Source organism: Buteo buteo, chromosome 22 (assembly GCF_964188355.1).
Source record: "Buteo buteo chromosome 22, bButBut1.hap1.1, whole genome shotgun sequence".
NCBI lineage: Eukaryota > Metazoa > Chordata > Aves > Accipitriformes > Accipitridae > Buteo > Buteo buteo.
The window spans coordinates 23010494-23020439 of NC_134192.1; the positions used below are offsets into that span (position 1 = coordinate 23010494).

Genomic DNA, 9946 nt, shown 5'->3' on the forward strand with positions numbered 1-9946 from the left:
CTGGATTTAGGATGAAGGTACTGTTACAGGCGCTCTCCTTTACTGAATTGGGTTTGAATTGCTCCATGCACTACTTTTGCCCAACGAATGGCATTTGGAAAGATTTAATAGCGCTTGTTCCTAGGAAAGGAATAGGCCCTGCACAGAAGGTTGAGAGCGAACACCGAATATTAGATGTGCAGATTCTGGAGTGAAGTGCTGTGACCTGAACGAGACCAGCTCCGTGGAGTCAGATGCAGGAGAGCGCAGGCCGCAGGGAGGGGAACCCAGGACCTGATGCGACTGCATGTTGTACTCGTCCGAATCCGCTCGTGGGATGGCTGCAGCAGGACAGGGGCCGCGGTTTTCCCACGTTCAGCTGAGACAGGCCCGAGTGATGCTTAGTCACGAAGGTTCTCCACCACAGGGAACTGAAAGCTCAAAAAATCATGGTTTGTAATTTTCTCGTATACCATCCTGAAAAATCTTTGAACTTCAGCTTTGTACTTGAAATCTAATCCTGGTATAACTACCTTACTATGCAACTGCATATTTTTCTGAGAAAACCATTGCCAGTCGCGTTACCATGTATTCATTTCTGTATGGATCTTGTTACAAGGGCAGATTTTCTTAGGCTGTATTACAGCTTTACTGTACTATGAAGAACATAAGATAGTAAAACCTATACTATTACTTTTTCCATTAAAATGTTATTATGGCTGTATAATTTTGGGTGAGTTGCATCCTCTCTCTGTTGCAGTCATGACAAGTTTTGGCTGATCGGGGCAGGATTTCGCATTTATAAGGTGCCGCGTCGTTCCTGTTCTCGTGTTGGGTTTGTGTAGCATCACCTACAGAGAGATTTGTCTGCTCTATTGAAAAGCAGGATCGTACAGCAGGATTCGACCCTGCAAAAGCTTTACGTGTACAGAATTCCCACTGCGGAATTGTTTCCTTCGTGAGGAATCTGTATCAAAGGTAATAAAGTTTTAAATCAAGAGTCTAAATGTATTCAGAGCTATAATCTGCCTGTAGATTTAGTAATTCCACCGTGACATTTACAGGACAGTTTCTGCAAACTCAAAATTCCAGCACTGAATTAGCATTTCTTAGGTCTAAGAGATCCACGATGTCCATACAGTGTGTACGGAGCAAGGAGCAGCAAAGTATCACGAACTCATGTTTGACAGCATCTGTATTTCTGCATTAGCAACTCTACATTCACGATTTAGGGGGAGGGAAAAAAAAAAAAAAAGGCTGTGGCTAATTTTCCCCGTCTGCAAGTGTTTTCTGGCAGGATTTTGATTTTTCCTTTCTCCCGCTCCAGTATGGAGCCTTGGAAAGCCCCGCGCAATGCCAGCCCCTGCTTTTTCCCAGTAACTAACTGCACAGAGTTTGTACTGCGGAGTCGGACCCCCAGCACCTGCTGGGCGCCTTTCAAGCTGCTTTAACTGGATCACAAGTTCCTAGCTGTAGATAGATGTAACAGAGATTAATCCCATAATCTAGACAGAAGTACAAGCCCTGAATGGGGAGCAGCTCATGTTACCTCCATTTGCACTCCAGCCGACATGGAAGGAGGAGTTCAGACGTTGTCATTCCCCCCCCAAGCCACTTTCTGGTGAGTAAGATCTGTGGGCTGATTTGATTTGATTTGATTTATTTTTTCCTTCCCAAAGTCTGAAGATAAATATGCAGAACAAAACTTCATGCTTTGGCCAAAAAAGAAAACAACTTTGGTTCAGAAATGGCGTTTCTACGTTGGGTAAATATTATTTGTACTTGAGGTGTGGAAGTCAAGGACTGGCATAATTTAAAAAAATAAAATAAAATCCATTGGCAGAATAATGGAGCAGCATTTTTGGTTCCTTAACAGTACCAGGGGTGAGAAGGGCTGCTGCTCAGCTTCTCACAGTCACTGCTTGAAATACCCACATTTTAAAAACTCCTTGTGCAGCAGCAGACTCCGTGGTGTCGTTTCAGCGCTGCTCTGTGCCGGCAGAACATTGATCAGGAGCCGTACGGAGCTGCGGAGCCAGGACCCCGTGATCGATACCACCGCAAAACCAGAGCCGGCAGAAATGATATTTACCATTGGCTTTTTAACTTCTTGTTGACAGGCTCTCACCAATGACAGCTCTTCCTCGCTCTCCTCTTTCTATCCCCTTCCAAGATTTAATACTGTTTTACCATTTTAATGAAGGACGTGATTCTACAAATATTTACAAGCTGGCATAGCATGTAGCGCTCGCCGTGAATCAGCAAGCCCCAGGTCCACGTACAAATCCCTGCACAAGCGTGGGTAAACCATGGCACCATTCACATCACCGCCACATAAAATGGTAGCTTTAAATCCTCCTGCTTACCCTGCTTTCCCAAATCTTGGAAACTCAACCAAAAATCCATCTCAGGCGAGATTTTGTATGACGGTCCTCAGCGTAGAAGCCTGGCTTTCTTTTCATTACGATAAAACAAAAGTTATTTAGTTTGGCCCTCTCCGTATCTTACAGTGTTAACAAAAATAGATGCTTATTGCTTTAATAAAGGTTTTGATTTGGAAATTATTTACCGTTTAGACTTTGTACGCTCTAATTGCTTTTGATTCTTCAGAATATATATATAATGGAAAGCAGCTGAAAGACTGGGGTTTAAAAATGGGCTCTTGCACATTTGAAGTAAATTTTATCCTGCAATCAGTCGTAAAGATCTTAACTGCAGCTATCACATATCCTAAATATGTAATTGCTGTGGAGCCTTTCCAGTCTACTGGTTACAGGACGCTAGAAAAAGGGGAAAGCGACTACAAACGTAGGCCCTGATCTCTGCCAGTATTTTCGGGGATACTCGGCGGGACTGGTCACCAGCCTAAAAATCTCGTATGTACGCTTCTTCTAGGATGGAGCCTCGAATGAGATTGTGCAGGGACATAAATGAATCATTTCAGTTGCCTGGAGGAGCTCGCCGAGTTAAATAGAAGCTGTTCTGGTGAGTAAAATGATGAATTGTTTGGGTTTTGGGATCGGACCCTTGGCTGAAGGGTATTCCCCGCTCAACCCTGAGTGCTCCCCGGCTCCTGGGGGGGGGAAGGTCTCACGTTTTCAACGTGCCTCCATCTACACATGGATCCACACTAAAAATCAGTGGCGATTTTGGTACGTGGATGTAGGCCCAATAGGACCGGGTGCTCTAGTCTGCTCTGCCTGAACCTATGGAACTGCTACTTAAAAACAAAGAAAGAAAAAGTTAAAATACTTATTGCTGAGGGACTTTAAAAGCATCTTGATCAAATGTAGTCTAGGTACAGATCGACTGGTCCATATTCGGAATGCTCTATAAAGACCGCTCTGAAGTGCGATAGCATCCCTGCTCACTTGCTTTCAAGTGAACCCCTCCTATGGTCGTGGCCCTCTCTGGAGAGGAGGAGAGCACAGCTTGAGAATATTTGAAATTTAAATCCGAAGGAAGCCTCAGGTTTCATATAATAACATAAAAAGCAAAGGAGATTCAGCCTCAAAAATTGTTGAAGGTGTTTAACACTCTCCATTAAAATCACAAAAGCGGTGTAATTCATTGTTATCAGAGAAATGCTTTCTTTCAACCCTTTCTTCTTTAAAGGACCACGTGAGATATTTCAGTCCTAAATTAGTATCTTCCATTAGTGTGAATGGCTGCTAAGTACACACCATAAATTCTTCGTACTGGGAGACACGCGTGTGCAAAGCCTGCCAAGGCAAGGCCGCGTCGGTCCTCGAAGGAGAGCCGAGGCAGAAGCTGCTGTAAGCCCAGAGGTTTGCAGAGGCTGCTGAGATTGATGCTCGATGGTGGGCAGCTTACGTAAAGCCCGGGTACGCCCGTTCTGGATTTACTTTATTGTAATGAAGACCAAATTTGGAGTCTCTCAGTCTTATGACTATACCCCGTGCTTCTTTCCACCCCCTCTTGAGTTCTTTCTCTAATAATTGCCAAAACTCAGGAGATAACCCGATGCGGGACCGTGAAGCTGGAGTTTCTCTTCCCACCCTTGGCTTGGTGGGACTTTCAGATGCAGAGCATCCCCAGCCGCTCCGCTCCGTCCGGGATGCGCTCAGCACCCCAAGGCCTCTCCACGCAGGCGGTGTATGACGGGCAGCAAAGAAGACAACAGTGATCTGTACTTAACATTAGGTGGCACAAAAGAGTTTCCTTTTGCTCACAGGAATACTGAAATATACGGGCAATAACAAGCAGAGAGATTCTTTTCTTTAAACGAAATTCTCCTTCCCTGTTTTTTCCAGCTTCCAAGTAGTCTTTGAAGTACTTCTGTTTATCAACTGACTCAATTTTCTCTTTCATTGCGTCTCTTTTGTCTTAACGTAATTTGTCTTAAAATAACACGTAACCCAGCCCTGGCTGCGGTTGTATTTACAGAACAGCCACCGGGCTCTAAACCGGGCTAATTTCAGTGCAACGCCTTCCGTCCTTCCTCCAAAACGAGGTTGGCTGCAAGAGCTTTACCTCTCAGGACCCTGAAGGTTAAGAGCCAGTGTGACCACGTAGGGTACGTTTTAACGTGAAGCTTTTCCTCCGCGTCCTTCGTTGGGGCTGTTTACGACCCGTGGCCATTTACTCCTGGTTTGGTACCCGCTCTACTTGGTGCACATTTATTTTGTTTCTGGAGTTGACCGAGAAATGTGACTTTTGGGGCTCTATTTCCTTCTCCCGCTGTCGTAATCCTTTCCGAAACGGTTGCAGGTTGTCGTCCAGCCGCGGAGGCAGCCGGGCTTTGCTGCCCCAGCGCAGGGGCAGGCTCAGGCCCGTTGCCCCCAAGCCGGCGGTTGTCTGCGCTGTGCTGCGGCTCGCAAAGATTTACAAAAAAAAAAATAAATCACTTTTATGGTTAAGAAACAAAGCGTCGCCCGCTGTTTACATCCCAAATCCCTCTCGCTAACAGGTACAGGATTGTATGTCAGCTGAAGGTGCCTGTCCGCTCCTGCTGCTGCTGGGTTATTAAAGAGAAGAGAGCTCGCTCCTCGCTCGGGTCGCTTCTCAGGACTCCTAAAGGTAATTTTTCCCCTCCCCTAAACTGTTTGCAGAAGGGTCGGGTATTGTTTTCTCCAAGCTTCAGCTTCAGAAAGGGGGAAAGAAAAAAAAAAAAAATAAAAGGGCCATTTCGCCGGTGATGCTGTGAAGTTTGCTGCTTTCCTAACCCCCCCCTCAGCACCCCCCCACCCTCTCCCTCCTCCCTTCACCCTCCCCGGCTGCCGGGGATGGAGCTTCCCCGTTTCACCCCATTAGATGTGATTAACTGTTATTGTTCCTCCCGAACACGCCACTTCCCGCCCAGGGGGAGCGGGGGGCGGCCCGGGCCGGGGGGGGGGGGGTGATGTCGGGGAGCAGGAGCCCCAGCCCGGCCCCGGTGGAGGCAGCCTGGGGAGGGGGGGGGGGAGGAGGGAACAAAAGAAACTTCTTTAATGCCCCGATTCCTGCTGGGGGGTGGAATGGGGGGGTCCCCGTGGGCTGCGGAGGGGGGGCGGGCGCGCAGAGGCGCGGAGCGCCGGAGGCGAAGTGGAGAGTCGTGATTGAATCTCTGCGTCTATTCTATGGATACACACGCACAAAGATTTAGAGATATATACGCAGAGGAGCATCCTGCCCGGCCCCGCCACCCCCCAAAAAAAGCCGCAGGGACCCTTTTCTCCCCCCCCACCCCAAAAAAAAAAAAAAAAAAAAAAAAAAAGTGCATTTGCCGCGGCAGGTGGAAGCCAGCCCGCACGGAGCTGCCCCGGGCTCGGGCCCCCCCCCCGTAACCTCCGAGCCCCCTTTCCCGGGAAGGTACCGCTCCTGCCCGGGGAACGAGGGGACGGGGGGGCAGGACGGTCCCCGCCGCCCCCTCGCCCCGGAGCCCCCGGTGCCCGCACCCCCGGCTCGGCCAAGCGCACAAACAACGCAACGTAATTTTTAATCTTTTTGGTGGTTTTTTTTTTTCTCTCTTTGTGTTTTTTTTTTTTTTGTAAAAATGTTTATTTAAACTTTTTTTTTAAATTTTCTTTTTTCCTTTTACAACAATAAAATAGTGCGTCAATATAAACCCCTTGACTAAAACTGGTCGACAACCAAACGTTACAGCGACTCGTGTGTTTCGTTATTATTATTTTTTTTTCCGACACCCATCTAGGCTTTTTTTTTTATTATTATTTCTGAAACGTTTTTTTTTTTATTTCTGAAACTTTTTTTTTATTTCTGAAACGTTTTTTTTCTCTTTTTTTTTTAAACATAATGCGGAATTTATTGAAAATAAATAATTGTTGGCAACTGCAATAGGCAATTTTGGATAAAATAGTTGAAAAAAGCAACCTTTAATGAAAATAGCGTTTATTATACATCAGTTACTAAATGAATAAACTAAATGATCTTTCTTTAAATTAATAACTTCCAAAAAACGTTTAATATACAAAACTGTACAGTTATAAAGTTGGCAGAAATAGGCAGGTCCTCAGTGTCGAGTTTGTTTTGTTTTTTTGTTTTTTTTTTCTTTTTTTCTTTTTTATTTTTTTTTTCTCTTTTTTAGCGCTTACTGAAAAATACTTGAAAAATATAAATGTCGAAAGGAAAAAATCTGAACGCCGGGGAAGGAGAGGGGCTGTGCGGGGAGCCGCGGAGCTGGGTGCAGCCGCGGGGGGAGGGTGGGTGGGGTGGGGTGGGTGGGGGGCTCTGGGTGCGGGGTGGGGGGGGGGGTCCGGCCCGGCCCGGTCCTGCCCGGCGGCCCCGAGCCAGCCCGGCCGCAGGGAGGGTGCGGGAGCAGCGAGTGAACTCTTGGCCGTACACACACACACACACACGCAGCAATTCCCCTTCGTGAGTGGGTGCGTGGGTGTTGCACACACACACCCCCCCCCCCTTGTGTACAACACAGCCACGGCCGGGCGGAGGAGGGGGGGGGTTACAGCTCAGCACTTCCCTGTGCCCAAAAAATGGTTATGGTTTTAGCATTTTAGTGACTTTTTCTTTGTTTTGTTTTTCTCCCTGTCCATTTTTTGTTGTTGTTGTTTGGTTGGTTGGTTTTTTTTTTTGTTGGTAGTTTTTTGTTTGTTTTTTGTTTTTTTTTTATAAAAGCTTTTCAACAAATCCAGCATCTCCCTGTGACGCGGAAATAAGCTCAGCGTGAACCAAATGCGGGCGTTTTCTGTATCCCTCCCCACCCCCCCGAAATTCATGAGACACCTCATTCCTCTTCACTATCGAAACAAAATACAGAGAAACTGATTTCCGAAGCCAAAGCGCAGAAGTATAAAGGTGTTTTACTACAGACCTCTCAGTCTGGCGCTGATCAAAAAGCCCAACTCATCTTCGGAAAGAAAAAAGACTGGCAAATGCCACGGTTTTGTTTGTGATGCTTAATTTCGGAGAAATCTCTGAGAAATAACTATTTTTAATTTTTTTTTTTTCCCCCTCTCCTTGGAAGCAGAGGGGGGAGGCGAGGATCGTAAGCCGACCGTTTTACGGTGTCGGGAAGTTCTTGAAAAGGAAGAGAAAAGCTGCAACAAATAAGCCCGTTCTTCAGAACCGTGCGGGCGGCGGGCGGGTGCGTGGGACTCCGCGGGCGCGGAGGGGAACCCCGTCTCCTGGGGGGGGGGTTGGAGGGGGGGGGGGAGAGGAAAGGCCACGGCCACCCTGCCCCGTCCCCGCTGGGTGACATTGCCGGTGCGTGGGGAAGGGAGAAACGTTTTGACTGCTCAATTCGATACAAATTAGGTCACAAATATTGTGTACAGTTTGTAGTAAAACACCTCAGACATTTAAAAACGCTATATAAGTCTTTAAAAATGCAAAACTAGTCTATTGTAAAACAGATTCACCTGAAATACAGCTGATATAACCAAGGCGCTGGAAGGTTATTCATAGGCACACATCTGTCTTTCCTTTTCTGTCGGGTTTTTCTTTTCTTTTTTTTTTTTTTTCTTTTTCCCGTGGGTTTTCTCTCTTTTTTTTTTTTTTCCTTCGTCCTAGCGGAGCCCGAAACCAAACCTTGTCTGCGAGTAAACACCGTGTACTGATCAGCGGAAAGAAAGGTCGGAGAGGGGAGAGGAGAAAATATTGCCCAGGCGGCGAGCGGGGAGCCCCCGCTCCCCCGTCCTCCCGCCTCTCGGAAAAAAAAAAAAAAAAAACCCAAAAAAACCAAAACACCCCATAAGTTAAAGCCCCCGGCGGCCAAAAAAAACCCGAAGCGAATCCGCGCTGCCCGCAGTCCTGCTCTGCCCCGCCAACCCCCCCGGTCAGAGGTCGTGGCAGGCCGTGTCCGTTTTCACGCCGTGGGGGTAGACCTCGTGCTGCGGCTGCTCCCCCGGCGGGGTCATGCGCTTCTCCTTCTGCCGCCGGTTGCAGAACCAGACCCTCACCACCTCCTTCTCCAGCTGCAGGCTGTCTGCCAGCGAGGAGATCTCCTGGGCGGCCGGCTTGGGACACTTGAGAAAGTGCGTTTCCAGCACGCCCTTGACACTCACCTCGATGGAGGTGCGCTTCTTCCTCTTCCTCCCCTGCGCCGCGATCTTGTCGATGCTGGTGGGGCTGCCGGTGGAGGAGTCGGCCTCCTCCAGCCACTTGTTCAGCAGCGGCTTCAGCTTGCACATGTTCTTGAAGCTGAGCTGCAGGGCCTCGAAGCGGCAGATGGTGGTCTGCGAGAAGACGTTGCCGTAGAGGGTCCCCAGGGCCAAGCCCACGTCGGCCTGGGTGAAGCCCAGCTTGATCCGCCGCTGCTTGAACTGCTTGGCGAACTGCTCCAGCTCGTCCGAGGTCGGCGTCTCCTCGTCCGAGTGATCCTGGCAGTGGTGCCCCCCCAGCTCGCCGTGCTCCCCGCCGCCCTCGCCCCTCAAACCGGGGTGCAACCCCTGCGCGGCGGCGGCGGCGGCGGCGGCGGCGGCCGCGGCGGCGGCGGCGGCGGCGGGCGGCGGGGTCAAGCCGCCGTGCTCCAGCATGCCGCCCACCGCGAAGCCCGCCTGCGAGTAGACGTTGAGGGGCTGCCCGGTGGCGGCGGCGGCGGAGGGCGGCGGGGGGGCCAGCGAGGCGCTGTGGGCCGGGCTGGCCCCCCAAGCGCTGGGGTGGTTGGCGTGGGGCGAGTGGTGGGAGACGTGGGGCGAGCGGTGGTGGATGATGGCGCCCAGCTGCAGGTCCTCCCGGCCCGGTTTGACGTCGGGCTGTTCCAGCGGGCCGCCGGTGAGCGCCGAGGGCCAGGGCCCGCCGTCGCTCAGGCTGGTGACCCAGTGGTGCCCCAGCGGGTGCCCATTGCCGGGGACGCCCTGCAGGTACTCGCTCTGCAGCAGCTTCTGCGGGTTGCGGAACGGGCTCCCCTGCTGCATGCCCGAGCCGTCCGCATGGGCGAGCGAACCGGAGCCGAGGAGGCTGTAGGGGTTGGAGGCGGCTGTGGCCATGGCCGCCGCGCAGCCCCCCACGAGTTATACTGTGGCGGCGCCGCCGCTTCAGCCTTTGACATCCACCGGCACGGCGGCCGCGGGGCAGCGGCCCGACCGCCGACTGGCGGCCGAGGCGCCCAATGGGGGCGCGCCGGCGCTGGGGCCGCGCTTCGCCGGCCAATGGCAGGGGCGAGGAGGCCGGCCCGCGGCGGAGGAGGAGGGAGGGGGGGAGAGGAGGGCGGGGCCGGGCGGGGAGGGGCGGCGGGGAGGGGAGGGGAGCGGGGGGGCGGCCGGGGCGCCGAGCGGCGGGACCGAGGCAGGAAGTGAATCACTCCGCCGGCACCGGGGGCCGGGCGTGAGGCGGCCCCCCGGCCGCTTAACTCCTTCCGCGCCGCGTTCTAGCTCCGCTCTTCGCTGCGGGCGGGGAGGGAGGGAAGGAGGGAGGGAGGGAGGGAGGGAGGGACGGAGGGGAGGACGCGGGGCACGGCTTAAATGGGGAGCGATTAGCGCCGGGGGAGCGCGCCGCAGAGGTTAAACGGCGGCAGACCTGCGGGACCACCCCGGCGCAGCCTGGCCCGGCC

At 51.6% G+C, this 9946-nt stretch overlaps 1 protein-coding gene across 1 annotated transcript; it reads right to left on the reverse strand.

Moving 5' to 3' along the window:
- Window positions 1-7356: 7356 nt before the first annotated feature.
- On the reverse strand, window positions 7357-9383 carry POU3F4 (POU class 3 homeobox 4). Its single transcript, XM_075053962.1, has one exon. It carries the CDS (start codon window positions 9381-9383, stop codon window positions 8232-8234), a length of 1152 nt encoding a protein of 383 aa, XP_074910063.1. The 3' UTR covers window positions 7357-8231.
- Between the last annotated feature and the right edge of the window lie 563 nt (window positions 9384-9946).